This window comes from Dermacentor albipictus, chromosome 1 (genome assembly GCF_038994185.2).
Source record: "Dermacentor albipictus isolate Rhodes 1998 colony chromosome 1, USDA_Dalb.pri_finalv2, whole genome shotgun sequence".
NCBI lineage: Eukaryota > Metazoa > Arthropoda > Arachnida > Ixodida > Ixodidae > Dermacentor > Dermacentor albipictus.
Genome location: NC_091821.1, coordinates 286,256,222 through 286,276,952, shown reverse-complemented (window position 1 = coordinate 286,276,952; position 20,731 = coordinate 286,256,222). Strand labels below are relative to the sequence as shown.

The window sequence follows — 20,731 nt, the reverse complement described above, 5'->3', positions numbered from 1 at the left end:
CTAGCACTTTGACGACAACCTTTCTCGAAAAGGGCGGGTTAGAGCTGTTACACAGCTCAGTGTCCCACCCACAGTCGAATTCTGTTGAGAAGCTCCACTCCGTCATGAAGCGCGTGTTGAGAGCATTGTGTTTTGAACAACAAACTGACTGGGAGTTGTGTCTGCCTGGGGTGATGTTTGCATTAAGGAGCGCGCCGCATGCGGCTACGGGGTTTTCGCCAGCTGAGCTGGTATACGGTCGCTCGCTGCGGTCTCCGCTTCTCATGCTTCGATACGGATCACTGCCCTCTCCAATGGCTGCAGACAATCTCTTCCACAAATGGCCGCCTCCTGCGCTGGAGCCTCGCTTTGCAACAATATTCCTTTGAGGTGCGTTACAAAACGGGGAGTCTCAATGGTAAAGCCGATGGCTTAAGTCGAGGCCCCTAACGTAGGTATCAGCCTCAAAGTTGTTTGTTACTGATGTTTTTCTTCCTGAGGCAGGATTTTTAACATATTGCTTTTGTTTAGTGTTTCAAAGTGATGACGTGCTTTCTAGTGCAATTTTCCAATTTGTGGACGCGTTCTGAGTGCTGCTATACTACTGTAAGGAACTAGGCAGTAGTATAAAAGGGGAAAGAGCCTGGCAGGGCTTAGTGAGGGTTGTGTCGAGCTTGCTGACTGAGCGTTTGAGTTTCGGCGTAGTTCTAACGCTTGCTGGGAAAGAGAAACAAAAATGGCAACTCTCCCGAATTCACTTTGCAGTGTCCTGTGTGAAACTTAACGCGAGAACGAGGCCTTCTCGGTGCGCTGCGCTCAAGAAACGCCGAGGGACGACCAACTTCGGTTATGAGCATCATCGAGCGACATCCCTCCGGACAGCGAATGCAGTCCCCTGACCATCGGGATCTCCTTCTCCCGGCGGGGCGGTCTATTACGTTTCTCCTACGACGCGCGGTATAGCCGGCGCGGATGCAACGGACGCCGAGGCTTCGTTCAAAGCGGCGGACATTTTGGCCCGTTCAGCGCTGCCGCAACGCCTCCCCGCCATGCGCGTCCAGGCATGTTTCAATGCCACGTCTCTTCGTGTGTGCGTGTGTGTGTGCCTGCATGTTGGTGCCCACGCTTGTCAAAGCGCGGCAGCCGGGGAGAGGAGCTCCCCAACTGTGACGCGAGGAGGTCTGACCGGCACTGGCCCGGCGGATGCGCCACTACTCGTCTCAACGTGCCCGAGCGGCGCCGTCACGTGCGCCACATCCAGAGCCGTTCCTTCGTGCCCACAACTCCGAGAGTATAAAAGCAGCTGCCCCCAGACGCCAAGAGAGAGGCTTCGAATTCTTCCGTCGAGTAACGTGCTCTCCCGTCTCTCCCGTCTTTCCACTTCGGTCGACCTGACCGGCCGCTCTTTTGCGATGCTAGAATAAACAAGTTGTTCTGTTAGCAGTCGACTCATGCTTTGCCAGGACCTTCGGATGCTTCCAGTTGTGCCCCAGGCCGCCAGGCCAACGCTACCCTTGGGGCTTGCGACCCATATGCAACAAGGCATTGTTCGGATGCACAGTTATTTCAGAAAAGAAGGAGTCCTTTTATAGTTCACTGTTCTATAGTTCAGTGCAGCTATCGGTGTCAGTTGCATTCAATTTTTATATGAGTGTTACTAAGAAACAGCACCATGGGAGAAAGGTGTAAAAATAGCTTTTTACCTGTATAAATGTAGAAAAACTCTTTCGAATGCAGCGGCCGGAATAATGCGGAGACTCAGCCGGCCTCTTAAGCTCATCGGGCCCAGAAATTTTTATCTCGCTACAAGTTGCATCTCTCGCGTTGATGCCTCTTTCATACATATCGCCGATTTTGCCTGCAACTACAGCGCCAACGACCCTGATTCCGTGATTCCGATGTTCGGACGCCGCTGTTGTTTCTCGTTGCGCCATATTGCACTTTGAAGGAGAAGTTTCGGAATCGCATGTTGCGCTGACTTGTGACGATACACAAGCGGAGATGCGTGGAGAGCAGGGTTAGCTTTGTTTGTATTGTGTTGCTTCAGTGCTCTCCTGCTTGAAATGAATCTATGCTTGAGACAGGCAAAATAATTAAAATGACAACACAATATCTAAAATGAAGCTGGATTGGCTTAAAGGGGCCCTGAACCACTTTTTAGCGAAGTGGAGAAAGACATTTGAAGTGAAGATAGGCTATTTCAGAACCACTTTGCCGCAAAAAGAACTTCAATGCGTTCAGCAGAAGCGGAGTTATCGGCAATCAAACACGGCCTCAGCTCCGCTCCCTTTCCTCCTCCAATACCTTGCACTGCGAACGCGTCACCGTGGTGCGCAGTTCAAATTTCCGATTTGGAGGCTCTGCCGCGCTAAACTTAAGCCAAACGCGGCTGTCCTCAGAGAGCCGCAGTGTGCTTAGCCACTGGACTCGTGGCGGCACCTCACGTGGCCGCGGTGTAGCCGAGCACCACGACCAATAGCAGCCGCGTATTAACGCCACAGCGTTAAGGAGCTCATGTCGCAGAAAATCCGGTGTCGTCGGTGTCGGCGACGTTGGCCGTGAGCGAAAACTTCCTGTAGGCAATTCATAAATAAAAACAACTTGCAAGATGGGCCGCGTGGGAATCGAACCAGGGTCTCCGGAGTGTGAGGCGGAGACGCTACCACACAGCCGCGAGTTTTTTTTCTTTATTTCACAGCCACGAGTTCGATGCTTCAAAGCGGTACAAAAGCGCCTCTAGTGAATGCGGTGTGGTCTTAGGAACGTGCCGTAGAATGTTGTACTGCGGTGTATATCGGTAATTATGATCTTGTAACTTACAGAAGTTGCAGTTACACGAGTAGCGAAGTACGTTTCCGCTACATTTCTTCTGCGCTTTCCTAAAGCCCCTCAAGCTCCCAAAGTAGCGCCATTCACTTCCCTCCTCCTCCGCTCGGCGCGGCCTCGATGGTGGCGCCGCCGGTGGTGGGCCTGCCGTAGCAGGCGACGGCTAACACGCTACGGGAGGAAATCCGCAGAAAAGTTCGTTCGAGCCCTGCGGAGCAGTTTTTTTAATCGAGATCTTTCTTCGTCAGTCGGTAACTGGCCTTTAGAATTTCGTGTTGGAATTGTGGAAGAAATAGAGAAAAGGACCATTATTCAAGGCATATTTAAGGCGTAAAGTGCGCGACGTTGAGAGTTCGTGTTTCTGAAATACGACGCAAGCACGCGGTGTACACAAACACGCGCGTGATTACCAAAGTTTCAGGGGTTGACAGCGTGAAAGTATGTGTACGTGGTTTCGTAGGTTCATTTACGTACCTGCAGGATACTTTTGCTCGGCCAGCGCGTCAGAGATTGCTGACCGCACACAGCCGGAATGGCTGTGTGTGGTCAGCAATGCCTGGCAATAGGGCCGTTTTTTTTATTGCGGGGTGCTTCGGTAATCGTGACGATATATTGTTTTTTTTTCTACAAGTACTGCTCCAGGAGGGCTCATGTAATGGCTAACGGAGGCCTCTGAACAGCACGTGACATTGCAATAATGCAGGTGTCGCAGGGAGTGTTCGCATACAAAATTCGCTGTTCGCGATCTTATAGCGCCTTGGCATGCACAGGCTTCGGCGAGCCCCATCCAGCACTGGTTCTAGCTTTGGTGTTCCCGTTGCCGCTTTGGTGCCCTGGAGGCGCCGTCAATAATATGAAATAATGACAAGGTGTTACAACTAGTAAATAAAATTCATTGAAGAAATACAATCGCGCCGAGGCGCCAACTTCTAAAGCAGCGCTAGCGCACCCGCGCGAGTATTATGAAACGCCAACGAGGAATTTACCGGCACACGTACGACTCTACGATCAATGTGCACGTTAAACGCTAGATAAGGTTATCTGGAGCCGTCCATTACGACCTGCATCATAGCTTTAGTCCCTTCGGAACGTTAAAAACGTTAATCACCGCAAACCAAATCAATACATGCGGGCGTACATTCGAAGCTAAAAGACTGCATCGTCAGTCATATTGAGCCTTTCAAAAGCGGCGAGAATGTGCTAAATTCTGGTGGAGCTCAAAACACACCCTGAATAAAGTCGCTTTTATGTCACAGGCCAGCTGCAGATGCGTGCATTTCACCGCAAGACGAAACTACATGAAACAAAGAGAGCACATTCGCAAAAAAAAGTCAAACAACGTGCTCAAAACGACGCAGAGCATGAACACAAACTTTTTCGAAGCGGAAGGCGTGAACTAGGTTCAAAATAAGAGGTTGTGAGTAGCCGTGGCCCTTACTTCACTAAGCCGTGCGTTCTTTGCCACTTCCTCGAAGTCAGTCCGCCCGATCCTGCGAATCCACACTTCTTATTGCGTTGCGCCCGCCGGACGGCAAAGCAAAAAGCTTTTTGCCCTCGCTGTGTCTGTTGCGGCAACCGAAGGCGCAGCAGCATGGCATCGCAATTAAGTTCTCAGCCCTACACATCCTCTTACGCTAACGCACTGCATCAGTCCGCCTGCCGTAGTTTCGTCGCGCAGGCTCAACAATGGAGGTCGGCGCGCGCTGGAAAGAAAAAAGTATACAAAAGCGCGGCGCCTGCTCCGCGCTGGAAAGAAAAAAATATACAAAAGCGCGGCGCCTGCTTCCACGTAACACAGATTGGCCAATGGGGGAGCGGAGGAGGCTGGGGCGACAGGAGGCGTGGATGAGGATGCGCCAGGGTAAGCGGGATGGCGGAAAGATCTAAGAATGGCGCTATTTTTGAAAAATTGAGGGGCTTTACGCTTTCCGCACACGCAGAGCCATCTTGCGGCAAACACAGAAGACCTCCTCCTCTCAATGTACGGCGCTGCCCCGACAGGTGGCGCGCCACGCATTGGGGCTGTGCGGGGGCCGGTGCGAGGCGCGTCGGGGCCCCGACTACCTCTGCCCCTGACGACGCTTCGCCGTGCTCTCTCACGGGTTGGAGAATCAAGCGTCCTTCCTTTCTCTAGATCACTATCTATATATCTCTCTGCCCGTGCCGATCACGACGTTTGGCTGGCGTTCCCCCTCCGAGACACCGAGTTCTTTGGTTCGTTCCGCTTGCTCAGGCGCATGTTTCGTTGCCGCGTCTCGGTGGCTTTGGCCGAACGCTGCGTTGCTCGACGCTCACCGCGTGATTGGTGGGTGCAAAGTCCGATGCGGAGCGCCTCGTAAGTGATGGCTGCGCCGTAGCGCATTGTCTTGCACCCCTTGGCGGGTCGACGGGAACGCTGTCGTGTTCCACTCCTGAAGGCGAAGCTTAAGCGTCCTCCAATTTTTGGAGTGTGCGTTATGACGAAATAAAGCACACAGAAAGGAGCGAAAATCATGGGGCTTTTGAAACGAGAGCGTTTGAGAAAAAGGTGACTTCGCGCTCCGCTTGCGAGCTCCACGGACCGCAAACGACAGCAGAACTTGCCTGAAATGTTCACAATGGCGTATGCTACCCGTGGACTACGTTATTTCACCAAGCCAGAGGGGTGGTTCAGGGCCCCTTTAAAAGAGAATTCTTTATTCCTATTGAAATGGCGCGCCCATCTCGCCAACAAGAAACATCGGCGGCAGTGCGCCGACGTCTCGGTGTTATAGCTCTGTTTCACATAGCCGTTATAGCCTGTTTCACATGCTGTGACTGGAGCGACAAAAATCAGTGCAGTCGGAAGCGTACCAATGCGATTTTTAGAGGAGGCATTTCACAGGATTGCAATTAGAAGAATGGCGCTGTTGCAACGCCCAGGGCTGCTTTCTGCCATGTATTGTGAAGTACGCCACATAATTTTTCAAATGCAACTAGAAAACCTTGTGCGTTATAATAATATTGACATGTCTTTATTGCGAGCAAATACGTGTGCTTTGTAATGTAAAAAACTATTTGAAGTTTAGATTTGTTTTTGAGTGCGCAACAGCGGTTCCTGAAGATCAGTGCGAGGAGTCATGGCAGACGTTCACAGCTGTTTGCAGCTGTAATAGCTGCGCAGTGGCTCGCAGCTGGTCGTTCAGTGATGTGTGTTGTCTCATGTGCCTCTTATGTCCGTGTCGTTCTGCCTGTGCTACAACAAATTACAAGATGCCCTACCAACAAGCCCAAACAGATACCCTTATCGCATATAAAGTAGTCGGAATTCGGCTACGGTGAAATAATCGTGTCAGTGCATGGAGACCCTCACGCTACCCGTGGTTAGAGTAAGCTTCTAGAGAAGTGGCATGCGTATATTGATCGTAATTGCGCGTAAGCGGTGCCTGCTACAATCTATATTCTTGCACCAAACGCAGCAGCAAGAACCAATCCGAAAGCTCACGTATGCCCCTGAAAGAAGCCGCATCTGATATATGTGTGTGATTACTGAACGTGGAATGTTTTTGTGTTGTGAACTTCCATCTTAGCACTAGCCGGGTTCGTCCATCGTGGCGCATGTGCTGTAGTTAGGCATGGAGGTCCTCCCTGAATATTTCGAAAGTTGTAAAAAGCCGACACCAAAATGTTTTTAGGCGCTGCAGTCACTTGTGTACGTAGCATTCTAAGAGATATGGGTGTCGCCTACTTTCTCGTCCTGTGTCTCGCACTGTTAGTATACTTGAATTTGTACCGAGAACCTTAAATCAACATGCTGCAGTACGTAGTGCGGCGGCGCAGCCCCACAGAGCCAGTGAAACGGAAGCAAACAAGTTACGCCCAGAGTATCTTTAGTTTGGCGCGAGCGAACATACTGCTCCAGGAGAGCAGGCTCGGCTCTGCTATTGTCCCTACTTCTCCCCCAAGAAAATCGTTTTTTTTTTAAAGGTAGGGCGCCGTAAGGCTCGAGAAAGGCATCATCCGGCATGGTATGGCTCAGCACGAGCGCCATAAGCGCGAGAAAGTATGCTTGACACACCTTTAGCTTCTGGGATATGCGTATGTCCGACGCATGTGCCTTTAGACACAAAGATCGCCAAATCAGGCGTCAGTGTCCACTGTTTCACCTCATTCACCGCGCCGGCAGCCAGCGTCGCAGCGTAAACAAACTGGTGCGTTTGATTATGGTCAACAGGTGACCTCACACGGCGATGCCGGCACGCCTAGCGACAACCGCATAGAAAACGAGCAAATAAACTTCTCCGTAGTACCTAGCCAAATTCAGGTATTCAAGGAACAAAAACCCCCACATTTTCTCTCTCGCAGCCTATCTTATTCGTGCCTGCGCACAAATGCTGCGCAGGCATTGTAACGCCGCGCCCCCGTTCGCTTTCATCTTTCGCTGTGCTCGTTCGCTCTGTTACGTCGACGCCGACGCTGGCCGCAGGAATAGGTGCCTAAAAGCTGCGCTCTGAAAACACATTCACGCATGACACAAAGTTGCCTCAGTGATTGTACCGCGCGGAAGCTGCGCAGCCAAGTGCACGGAAAGGCGAGGCCTGGCGAGGCTGCCAGCCAGAGCACCGATATCTGTCTAGAACTGATACCGAGATATGCGTGCTCGTGCCGCGCTTGGACGCGTACGATCTGTCCCGCACCATCTGCAGGCTCGCCGGCATGCCTACGCGTGGTTTGGCCATTAGACGCCATTAACTCCATTAGTGCCATGTACGGTAGCGGAAGCTCCATCCTTAGGGTGCAATATGATTTTCACTACATTCGCAGGTCGGCTCACCCCGTTCCTGGAGCTGGTGATGGCGCATGTGTCGATCCTGACCATACTGGCGATCAGCTTCGAGCGCTACTACGCCATCTGCCAGCCGCTCAAGGCCGGCTACACTTGCACAAAGATGCGTGCTCTGGCCATCATCAGCGCTGTGTGGCTCCTAGCGTTGGTAGTCACCAGTCCGATGCTGTTCGTGTCCCAGTACGGCTGGGTGGAGTATTATGACGGAAGTACGGTGGCTTCGTGTGGCACCTCGTTCGGGCGGCCTTGGCGGCGCCTGTACATCATGGCCACAATGGCGCTGCTCTTTGTGCTGCCTTTGTTCGTGCTACTGGTCGTGTACGCGAGCATAGCACGCCAGCTCGTGCGTCAGCGCGACACTGGCAGCGCTCCTCCGTCGGCGCCCGAGCAGGCGCAGCTGCGCGCCCGCCGCCAGGTGGTGCTGATGCTGGCTGCCGTTGTGATCAGCTTCTTCGTCTGCTTGCTGCCCTACCGGGCACTCATCCTCTGGATCATCGTCTCTCCCGCGCCCGTCGAGGAACAGGTCAAGCACTCCTTGCTCGGGCTCTCAAGGCAAATCCTTGCAGGGGCTCGCATTAACCACCGTGCTCACAAGCTGTTGAGCAATATGTGATTGAGTGGTATGATCGGCTGCTTGTTCGGTAGTGACGGTTTACATTGGTTATAGGAGTGCTCACAGCATGGTTTATCGCAATATTACGCAGTGGCTATGCAGCTCTCACTCACACTGCGCATGCTGCACGTGTCTGGTGGTGCTAAGAGTGAAGTCTTTGGCCAACTGCGCGGTCCTTCGCCGCGTTCTAAATTTAAAGGATGTATTGTAGAGGTTAACGTGAGTATATCAATGGAGTAACAATTCGTGACACATGCGTCGCTTCTTTTTTTCAGATAACTTGTGCACTATCAGGAGTAGGACAAATTGACTCTTCCTTTTCCGGAGATTGTAGTAGCACTAGGACAATCCATCGCTATTCTGTGGAAGGAGAACGACTGCAGTAGTGCAGTTTTAGTCTATTGGGCTGCTCGCTGGTGCAAATGTAGTGGTGTAGGTTTATTCTACCCCTACTAGTGCAGATGCAGTTGCAACTATGTATAGCGGCTTGTTGAAGCACTTTCGCTCCTTCTTCAGAAATAACAGCATCTGAAAAGCATCTGTGCGCAATTACAAATGTATTTCAAATTTTAATGGATCGTAGTTATGCTTCTGTACATGCAGTGCTCATTACGATCTTCCCAATACGTGCGTCAAAAGCCGAAAAGGCCACCCTCAGTTACTTAAAATTTTCACATTTACGAGGATGCCTTCCAGGCTTTTCGCATACATAGACTGGACGTACACACTCTGGGAGCCTGGAATGAGTACTGCTACAAGAGGCATAGATACAGTGCTTAAACGGACGTTCCGGCGCTTGCAATTCACGAAACGACCTTCCAGGGACCTTTCTTTTGCAAACAGGGGCGACTCTTCAGCAACCTTGCCAATCCTGCAAAGTATGCTTCTAATGCTGAAACGAATAATTATCCTCCAAACCAGTTAAATGACTGCAACAGGAAACATTCGGCAGGCACTTAAGGCTGATTACATGTGGGAAGGCGACATCATTATAATCGCTTTGGTGCAAGGCTTTTTCTACGCGCTTCTTGTGCACGCAAGCTGCGTTTTCACTGCGCCTCGGTAAGGCCAAATGAAAACGCGCCAAGCGACCGAATGCGCTCGCTTGCTCGTGAGGAGTTGATAACTTGAAGGACCGCTCAGCGGCATTCCAGTGGATATTAATGGTTTTATTTTGTGCACTCATTTTATACAGTCATAGCGTGGCGCCACCTCCTCAATATTGGCTGCGTCGTCACGTGCCCAACGACGCATGCTCTAGGCCACACGTGTAGCCAGCCAGATGGCTGCGGCCTAATGTGCGCAGTGACGCACGCACTAGGCACACATTCAGTCAATCACAGCCGTAGAGGCGCCCTGGGGTCGAGGAGGCGTGCTTGTCTTGCACCCCGGTAGGCCGAGTTCGATCCGCACCCAGGCCGACATTTACCAAACTTCCTTTTACAAACCCGTAATTTACTTTCATTATGATATCATTATGACCGCTAATAAAGGCCAGGACAGGGGAAGAGAACTCAAGAGTGTCATCAATGTGTGTTCTCTTCCCCTGCACTCGTCTTTATTAGCTGTCAATATGATATGAAGTAAACACCAGCTAGGCCAAACTCAAGTTCTTATATGGAGCATACACCTCGTACAGAGGGCCCTTCTTGCGGTGTTCCATCGTCTTTAGTGTCCTCAAAATACCGCCCATGTCGTCGTTTTGTGTACTCTTGCTCTGTCCTCGTCTTTCTTAGTGGTGAATATTATATATGAAGTAAACGCCAACTTAGCCATGCTCAAGTTCTTCTCAAGCATATATGTCGTACAGATGGCCGTTCTTGCTGTGTTACATCCTCTTTCGTGTCCACAAGAAGGCACCCGTGTCGTCGTTTTGTGTTCTCTTCCCATGTCCTCGTTAGTGTTTCCGGTCAATATTATATGGAGTGAACACCAACTAGGCCAAACTCAAGTTCTTATTCAGCATACATCTCGTACCGATGACACTTCTTGCGGTATTAGATCGTCTTTCGTGTCCTATAATACTGTTACGCAAAGGAAGAGTCAGTAAGACAAGCAACTATTTACAGGTTGTATGTACAACAGCGGTTGCAGCGCTGACCGGTTAGATTCATAGCGCGAGCCCACTGTGTTTGTTCTTCCTCCTCTTTTCTCGAGCAATGGCGCCCACGCGCCTCGTTCAAACAAGCAGGTATCACACACGTGTAGCATACTCCCCCCGCAGCGGCAGACGCGACGTCCCGGAGCGTCTAAATGTCATCGCTCGGAGGGTGCTACTGCTTCAGTCGTGTAACGTGCACGGTATCACTGGACTGGGAATCAGGTGGGGGGGGGGGGGGGGGCGTCAGGGGCGATCTCGTAGGTGACGGGAGTCACGGCACGAAGCACTCGGTAAGGGCCCGTGTAACAAGAGAGCAGTTTTTCTGTGCAGGCTGACCTGACGCAACGGAGACCATAGAAGCACCAAAGAACCAGGCGGGAAGTGCACGTCTCGGTGTCGCAGGTCGTAAAAACGCCTTTGACTCTCTTGGGATTTCAGAAGGCGGTCACGGGCAATTTTCCTTGCGTGGGCACAGTGGGAGATGGCGTCAATTGCATATTCACTGGTCGGCGCCGCGTGAAGAGGGAGGGTTGTATCGAGGGGCAATGCTAGTTCTCGGCCGAACAGAAGGAAAAATGGGGAATAACAGGCTGTCTCGTGGCGTGAGGGATTATAAGCAAATGTGACGAATGCTAGAGCGACGTCCCAGTCAGTGTGGTCTGGAGATACATATTTCGCGAGCATGTCTGTGAGAGTGCGATTGAGACGCTCCATGAGGCCATTTGTTTGCGGATGGTATGACGTGGATAGCTTGTGCCTCGTGACACAGGACTGCAGGATGTCCACCATAAATTTTGGTAGGAATGTCCGGCCATGGTCAGTGAGAATTTGTCGTGGATCTCCATGTAATAAAATAACGTCGCGTAGAAGAAAATCGGCGACATCCGTGGTGCAGCTTGTAGGAAGCGCTCGGGTGATGGCGCAGCGCGTGGCGTAATCCGTGCCTACAGCGGATCCACTTGTTCCCAGAGGTAGAAAGAGCAAAAGGGCCAAGTAAGCCCAAACCAACCCGAAAGAATGGTTCCGCGGGAATGTCGAGTGGTTGCAGGTACTCAGCAGGGAGCGTCGATGGTGTCTTGCGTCGCTGGCATTTCTGATACGCAGCCGCGTATCTTCGAACGGAGCGAGCAAGCCCTGGCCAAAAGAAGCGTCAGCGGATCCGGTCGTACGTACGTGACACACCCAGGTGACCGGCAGTGGGGAGGTCGTGAAGTTCATGGAGAACAGCCGAGCGAAGGAGTTTAGGCATCACAAGGCGTAATGCAGGGCCGTCGGGGTGAACGTTGTGGCGGTAGAGTACGCCATCTTGAAGTGTGAATAATCGAAGGGAACTGTCGGCGAGTAACGATTCCAGGCGGTCAATGATGATACGCAAAGATGGGTCACGGCGCTGCTCGTCGGCGACATGGAGCAGTGGAAAAACAGAGAGAACACAAGCGTTGGTATCAGTATCAGCCGTAGAGGTCGCGTCTTCGACTGGGTAGCAAGAGAGGCAATCTGCGTCCTGGTGTTGGCGTCCCCACTTGTAAATCACTCTGTAGGGATATTATTGTAGTCGGAGGGCCCAACGACCGAGCCGGCCAGTAGGATCCTTGAGCGACGAAAGCCAACAGAGCGCATAATGGTCTGTGATCATTTGCCATATAAAAAAATGGAGGATGCATAAGCTTCGCCTTCAAGAGTGGAACGCGATAGCGTTATCGCACCCCGTTTGCACCACCCACTCAAAATGATCTACGCGAGCCAAACGTCGTGATCGGCACGGACAGCCGGGCTGCGACGCGCCACGAAGGCGGACGCGATCATGGGGTGAGTGGCGCCCCACGTGTCGCGGCAGCGCTCTACATTGCGAGGAGGGGTCTGTGTTTGCCGCAAGATGGCTCTGCGTATGCACAGAGCGCAGCAGAAATGTAGCGGAAACGTACTTCCCTACTCGTGTAACTGCGACTTCTGTAATTTACATGCTCGTAATTACCGATATACACCGCAGTATAACTTTCTACGGCTCGTTTCTAAGGGAACCCCGCATTCATTAGAGGCGCTTTTGTCTCGCTTTGAACTATCGAACTCGTGGCTGAGTGGTAGCCTCTCCGTTTCGCACTGCGGAGACCCTGGTTCGATGCCCACCCAGCCCATCTTGCAAGTTGTTTTTATTTATGAATTGCCTTCTGGGATATATCGCTCACGGCCAACGCCGACGACGCCGACACGAACGCCGACGACACTGGCTTTTCTGCGACACGAGCTCCTTAACGCTGTCGCGTTAATATGGGCAGAACTTTGAAACAGCCCCGACGAGAGCAAGACATTCGCGCTCGGTAATGGAATAGCTGTGCTCTGCAGTTGTCAAGTGCCGGCTAACGTAGGCTATAACGCGCTCGCGTCCGTGTTGGCGTTGCGATAAGACGGAGCCGATCCCATAAAAACTGGCATCGGTTCGGACCTCTGTAGGTGCGGACGGGTCAAAGTCGGCCAAGACCGGTGGACTGGTGAGAATCGTGATAAGGCGTGAAAATGCGGCAGCCTGAGGGGAACCCCACGTACAAGGCACGTTTTCTTCAGAAGTTGAGTGAGTGGTCGAACGATTGCTGCGAAATATTTCACGAACCGTCGGAAATACTAACAAAGCCCCACAAAACTCCGGACGTCTTTGACAGACTGAAGTACAGGAAAAGCCGTTACCGCTCGAACATTTTCCGTATAGGGTTGTACTCCAGGAGCATCGATGAGGTGGCCTAGCACTGTAATCTGTCGGCGCTCGAAGTGGCACTTCGATGAGTTTAATTGGAGCCCAGCCTTGCGGAAGACGTCAAGGATAGCAGCTGCGACGCACTCATGGTGCGTCTCAAATGTAGGAGAGAATACAAGGACATCGTTGACGTAACAAAGGCAAGTTGACATTTGAAACCTTGAAGCAGAGAGTCGATCATCCGTTCGAATGTGGCGGGGGCATTGCATAAACCGAACGGCATAACCTTGAATTGGTAGAGGCCATCTGGAGTGACGAAAACGGTATTTTCTTGGTCTTGCTCATCGACGGAAATCTGCCAATAGTAAGATCGAAGGTCGATGGACGAAAAGTATTTGGCACCTTGAAGACAATCAACAGCGTCGTCAATTCGTGGTAAAGAGTAAACCTCCTTTTTAGTAATTCGGTTTAGATTGCGGTAATCAGCGCAAAAACGCCACGTGCCATCTTTCTTTCTGACGAGCACGACCGGCGATGGCCAAGGACTCGACGAGGGCTTAACAATGCCTCTGGCGAGCATCTTGTTGACTTCCTGCTGAATAACTTGCCGCTCTGCCGTGGACACGCGATACGGTCGGCGGTGAATGGGAACAGCATCACCAGTGTTTATCCGATCCTTAAAAAGGGACGTCTGACAAAGTGGTCGATTGTCAGTGTCAAATATGTCGCGATAGAAAAGCAAAAGGCGATATAGGGCGGCTGCGAGGTCCGGAGCCTCCACCATGGGACGTAATAGGCCGTCGAGGTTCAAGGCATCGTCAAGGCAATCAGGAGGAACTGGAGACGCGTCGGCTGCAAAAGCAGTAACGTAGTCGTCTGTCGCTGACCGGAGCGTGGCCACCGCTATGCCTTCAGATAACACTTGCTTGCCAAAATTAATAACGGGCAGACACATCCAATTAGCGGCAAGGGCTACGACGGAGCGTGGCACAGAGATGTCGCGCGCCAGGAGGACATCACGAATAGGTGCGACGATATAGTCGCCATCAGGCACGATTGCCATTGAGGCCAATTCAACGAAGTTTAGGGCTTTTGGAGGTAAGCGAACAAACGTCGTAGTGCAGAGGGTGTTCAGTTGTTCGGGGCGAACGTCTGAGAGAAGAGGAAGCTCTAGGCACAGCGTACCGGTGGCACAGTCGATAAGGGCAGAATGCGTCGCCAGAAAGTCGAGCCCGAAGATTAGGTCATGAGGGAAACTGGTCAGCACGGTGACAAGGACTTGAACTTGGCGGCCAGCAATTCCTATGCGAGCAGTGCAGATACCCCTGACGGCAACAGTGGCACCATTGGCAACGTGTACGGCTCGAGTGATGGCAGGCGTAAGAATGCTTTGAGGGGACGACATATGTTACTACTCATAATGGACATTAGGGCTCCAGTATCAATTATTGCCATCAACAGAAAACCATCCACGTCTACTTCAATTTGGTTTGTGTTGGTGAGGAGCGTCAACGCAGGATTTGGACAGGATGAACGTGATGCAGCACTATCTCCAAGAGCTGCATGGCCTAGCTCTCCGTCCGTCTGCTTGGTGAGGAAAATCGGCGAGGTTGGGGTGACGAGGGGCGACGGCGCTGAGGCGACGGCGATCGCACGGAGCGGCGCCTTTCAGGGACATCCGAAGTATCGTACAGACGGCGAGGGGAATAACGGCGAGCGTCCGCGTATGGGCAAGGAGCAGGGAATGAGCTCCAGTACGGCGGTATCCAGGTGGTGCGGCAGTGGCAGGATACATGACTAACACGGTGGCAGCGGAAGCAGATCGCTTCGTCGTCTGGGGTTCGCCAATCGGTAGGATTGCGTGGTCAGAGAGCGAAATACTGGTCATTACAGGTTGTGGACAAAGGAATGGGTGCCCAATCAGGTCGGGAGACAGAACAGGCGGTAGGGATGCCAAGGTTTGCAATGTCTTACCGCACAACTGCTTAGATAACGGAAATAGTCGGTGCCGCTTGGTCAAAGGTACCTTCAGGGGGTCGTGGATGAAGGAGGACTGGACTCGCCGCTTCAATATCACGGCGAACGATACGGGTGACCTTCTCTTGAAATGGTGATGTGGAGGTCAGAGCGGAGGTGAGAGGAGTGTTTGGGAGCCGGGAAAAGTGTGGGACGACGAGATGGCTTTTGGCTACCTCGATGTGGCGGCATCCTTTGAGGATGGCGTAGATGGTAGAAACGTCGTTAAAGACGAGCAAATTGAAGGCGCCGTCCGCCATGCCTTTTAGGATATGGCCCACCATGTCAACCTCGGTCATGTGCTCATCGACTTTCCGGCAAAGCGCGAGCACTTCCTGTATGTAGGAGACATACGATTCGGTCGACGACTGGACACGGGTGCCAAGCTCTTTTCGCGCAGCCTGTTGCGACCTGACAGGTTGCCAAATAGGTCGCGAAGCCGCTCTTTGAAAATGTCCCAGCTGGAGAGCTCGTCCTCACGGGTGCGAAACCAGACACGCGTTGTCCCGTCCAGATAAAATATCACATAGGTAAGCATGATGGTAAGGTCACTGTGGTGGCTTCGGCTAACACGCTAGTAAAGTTTCGTTCGTTCTCTGTTGTCCTGGTTTCTCAGTTGGAACTTGAAGCTTCTCGGACGATGATCGGCAGTTGTTGATCAAACGCAGACAGGAAGCGATGCAGATCGGATGTACAAGAAATATTTATAGATAAACTTTTCTATATACATTGCAGGTAAAACAAATACATTACAAACTTGAATAACTGAGAAATGAAGTCTCACTCTGCGACTGTCTCAAGACGGTTAGAGCCCAAACTCATTTTGACGTACATAGTACGGAGGCTCACTGATCTATCAGCAATTCTGATCTCAGCGAAGTCTAAGGTACATGGTACGGAGCCTCACTGATCTATCAGCAATCCTGATTTCAGCCAAGTCTGAGGGACAGCATGTCGTCCCGACTTTTATAGCCCAAATATAAAAAGAAAAAAAGGCGGTAGGGCCGTTGACCCGTCCCACAGGTTCAGTTGCCAATCAGAGTCAACTGTTTGTTAAGCCACAACCCACAGGGATGGGCTTACTCTTAAAAATAACCATATTGGAAAACAAAGCTCGTTTCCTTCTTCCCTAAAACTGCGTTGCCCTCTCATTTCTTCGTAGTTAGTGACGGGCTCAGCAAAACACGCCAGGCCCGAACAAGTTATCGCTAGGCCGCCTCAAATCCCAATGGCGTCTCTAGGCCGCAAATATCTCGGAAGCAGGGGCATCGACACCCCGAAGTGCAGCTGTACTCAAAATTTGTCCGCGTGGGAGACTGATGGCCCTCCTAGTCCTTCAAACTTATAGTCTACAAGACAGAGTTCTCCGCGTGCGTGTTTACAAGACGCCGCCGTCCGAATGCACTCTTCACGTGTGCACTGCATCCCTACAGCGTGCACTGTAAGCTGGCCTTCGACACTAAACAGGCAGTCGCACCCAACAACAAGGCTCGCGATTGCGTTCCGGACGCGTAGAATAGATCCCTGCTCTGTATATGCGGTACGGGGTCAAGGTTGCTAAGCCCTTCTTAACCTCGGCGGAGCCTCCAATTAGTCAGGTACTCGGGGGCCAGACCGACAATACCGTGTACAGCGGTCCCTTACAAGGCTGCTCTGTGTCGACTCGTGCGACCGTCGGCGGACTGCCAACACCGTGCGCACAATACCGACTTCCCGGAATCGGCACTCGCCCTCCTGGCGCCGCCACGACGCGTCACCCAACACTGCGCGGTTCCTGTGACCCCACATAACACAGAAACGGTTGCCCCGCTGACATGGGGGGGAAGTGAACCCCCTGTCTATACACAAAGCACGTGGCCGATTCGTGACACTTACGAACACGGACAATCAGAGCGACCTTACAACGCTTATACATGCTGAGCCAGTCATCGACGTCTACGCCATTTTAGGCGGAGAATGTCCCAGGATCACGAAGACTAGGAACTGTAACGTACGTTGTGGTATGCGCCGCAGGTGTAGGTGGCGACGGGCTGGTTCCATTGGAAGCCATGGCCGAGAAGACGACGGTGCGGCCGCTTAGGAGCTCCGTGGCAAGAACAGGGAGCGTTCCACCTCGACAACAATGTTACGCGAAGGACAAGTCAGTAAGACGTGCAACTATTTACAGGTTATATTTACAACAGCCGTTGCAGCACTGACCGGTTAGATTCGCAGCGCCAGCCCAGTTTGTTCTTTCTCTTCTTTTCTCGAGCGATGGCGCCCACGCGCCTCGTTCAAACAAGCAAATATCACACGCAAAAAGCAATACCACCATTGGTCTCGTTTTGTTTTCTCTTCCACGATCCTCGTCTTTCTTAGTGGTTAATATTATATGAACACCAACTAGGCCAAACTCAATTTTCTCTGTAGCGTATACGTCGTACAGATGGCCATGCTTGCTGTGTTCCATCGTCTTTCTTGTCCTCAAAAAACCACCCGTGTCATCATTTTGGGTTGTCTTCCCCTGTCCTCGTCTTTATTAGCGGTCAATATGATATGAAGTAAATAACAATTCGCCAATACTCAAGTTCTTCTGAAGCATATATCTCGTACAGGTGAGCCTTCTTTGTGTGTTCCATCGTCTCTCGTGTCCTCAAAGCACCACCCGTGTCGTCGTTCTGTGTTCTGTTCCCCTGTCCTTGTCTTTATTAGCGGTCAATATGATATGAAGTAAACACCATTAGGCCCAACTCAAGTTCTGATGAAGGATATATCTCTTTCAAATAGCCATTCTAGGCCCCCCTTCTTATTGGAGACTCTCTCAGATTAATCATGAGAGTCTCCAATAAGAAGGGGGGCCTAGGCGAGGACAACCTACTTAGGGTGCATCACGCTTTTCTTATGAGCCACATCAACTATGTGGTCTCGGCCCTGCAGTGGACAAAGACTGAAAGGGACAAGCTTGACACGTTGATGCGGAAAAGCGTCAAGAAGGTCCTGGGTATTCCGATCACGGCGAGCACGGACAGGCTAATGTAGCTCGGCGTTCATAACACGACCCTCGAACTCATAGAGGCGCAACAAGCGGCGCAGATCACGAGGCTTTCGGGCTCCAGCGCCGGTAGGCGCCTCTTGGAGGCTGCGGGCTTGCAGCCACGTTACAATCACAGCGAGGTGGTTCAGCTGGACGAGAACTCCAGAGGGACCTACGTCGTCAGTCCCTTCCCTAGAAACGTTCACCCGCAACATAATGCGGGAAGGCGAGCAGCTCGTGCCAGGGCGATATTGAAGAAAACGGTCGGCATGGAAGCCTTCGTGGACGCAGCTCAATATGGGCGCTCCGGTAAATTTACGGTCACGGCGGTCAGCGAAAAGGGCGAGCTTCTATCTGCGGCCTCGGTAGGCGCTGTGACGGCCGACGTGGCAGAACAGGTGGCGGTGGCGCTGGTGATGTAGGATTCACAAAGGCCGTATATCTACACTGACTCACGCGCGGCCGTCAGGGCTTTCGCTTCGGGAATGGTTGCGAGACAGGTGGAGGTGATTCTGAAAAACAAGTCCAGAACTAATTGTGACCCCGTGCATCATATTAAATGGTTCCCAGCTCACATGGGCGACAACGTGCTGCCGGGCCGCCCGAACCCCAATGAAATTGCTCACCGCCGTGCGCGAGAATTGACGCGCCGCGACGGCGATGGGGCTACATTGGATCTGGAGGAGCTCGGCGACAGCGACCCGTTATTAACATTTCACGAGATCGTCTCCCATTATAAAGAGGAACGCAGGCGCTTCCCGCCTCCACATCCAAATCTATGCAGATCACAATCGATCACGCTTAGGATGCTTCAGACGAGGTCATATCCCTCGCGAAGTTTCTTAAGCAGGATTTATCCAGAAATTGACCCACAGTGCCCGGATTGTGGGGAGGTTAGCACTCTACCTCATATGCTCTGGCAGTGTCCTGCGTTACGGGATACGTCCCTCACCAGCGAACGGGACTGGGACGAGGCCATATCTAGTACGCAACTCAAGTTCCAGTCCATGGCCGTCCAGAGGGCCCGTGAAAGAGCGGAGAGGCTTGGCCTCCCGATTCCGACATGGGAGCAGCCAGCGGCGAGCCGGGGGCCCCAACGGGTCTCCACCGGCTAGTCCCTCAGGACCTCAATAAAAGTTCATTGTCTGTCTGTCTGTCTTGCTGGGCTTCATCGTCTTTTGTGTCCTCAAATTCCACACATGTCGCCGTTTTGTGTTTTGTTCCCCTGTCTTCGTCTTCATATGCGGTCAATATGATCTGAAGTAAACACCAATTAGGTGAAACTAAAGTTCTCTTGAAGCATATATCTCTTTTAGATGGCCCTTCTTGCTGTGTTCTATCATCATTCGTGTCCTCAAAACACCACCCATGTTGTCATTTCGTGTTCTCTTTCCCTGTCCTTGTCTTTTTTTTGCGTTCTATATGATATGAAGTAAACACCAACTTGGCCAAAGTCAAGTTCTTATGAAGCATATATGTCGTACAGATGGCCGTTCCTGCGGTGTTGCATCGTCTTTCGTGTCCTGAAAATACCACCCGTATCGTCGTTTCATTTTCTCTTCTCCTGTCCTCGTCTTTATTACCGGTCAATATGATATGAACTAGACACTATTAGCCCAAACTCAATTTCTTATGAAGCATATACATCTTTCAGATGGCCGTTTTTGCCGTGTTTCATCGTCTTTAGTGTCCTCAGAATTTTCCGGTGTCGTCGTTTTTTGTACTCTTCCCCTGTCCTTCTCTTTATTTTTAGCGGTCAATATCATCGAAGTAACCACGAATTACACCAAATTCAAGCTCTTCTGAAGCAGATATCTCGTACAGATGACTCTTCTTTGCGTGTTCCATCGTCTTTCGTGTCCTCAAAACACCACCCGTGTCGTCGTTTTGTGTGCTCTTCCCCTGTGCTTGTCTTTATTACCGGTGAATATGACATGAAGTAAACACCATCAGGCCAAACTCAAGTTCTTATCACCCGCCATGGTTGCTCAGTGGCTATGGTGTTGGGCTGCTGAGCACGAGGTCGCGGGATCGAATCCCGGTCATGGCGGTGGCATTTCTATGGGGGCGAAATGCGAAAACACCCGTGTGCTTATATTTAGGTACACGTTAAAGAACCCCAGGTGGTCAAAATTTCCGGAGTCCACGGCGTGCCTCATAATCAGGAAGTGGTTTTGGCACGTAAAACCGCATAAATAAATAAATTAATTATTACGTTCTTATGAAGGATTGATCTCTTTCAAATAGCCCCTCTTGCTGGACTTCATAGTCTTTCGTGTCCTCAAATACAACCCATGTCTTCGTGTTTATTAGCGGTTACTGTGACATGAATTATATGCCAATGAGGTCAAACTCAAGTTCTTCTGAAGCATATATGTCGTACAGATGGCCGTTCTTGCTGTGTTCAATGGTCTTTCGTGTCCACAAGATATCAGCCGTGTCGTCGTTTTGTGTTTTCTTCCCCTGTCCTCGTCTTTAGTACCGGTCTATATGCTATGAAGTAAACACCGATTAGTACAAACTCAAGTTCTTATGAAGCATATATATCTGTCAGATGGCCCTTCTGCTGGTGTTTCGTCGTCCTTCGTGTCCTCGGAATTTACCCGTGTCGTCATTTTGTGTTCTCTTCGCCTGTCCTGGTCTTTTTTAGCGGTCAATATCATCGAAGTGAAAACGAATTAGGCCAAACT

The 20,731-nt window shown here is 51.4% G+C and overlaps 1 protein-coding gene across 1 annotated transcript in view; it reads left to right on the top strand.

Moving 5' to 3' along the window:
• Positions 1-20,731, top strand: part of LOC139049740 (growth hormone secretagogue receptor type 1-like) — a 297,774-nt gene that overhangs the window by 250,514 nt on the left and 26,529 nt on the right. The window contains exon 3 of the mRNA XM_070525546.1: positions 7,588-8,132. Within this exon, the coding sequence (XP_070381647.1) occupies positions 7,588-8,132 (545 nt within the window). The remainder of the gene's footprint in view (positions 1-7,587; positions 8,133-20,731) is intronic.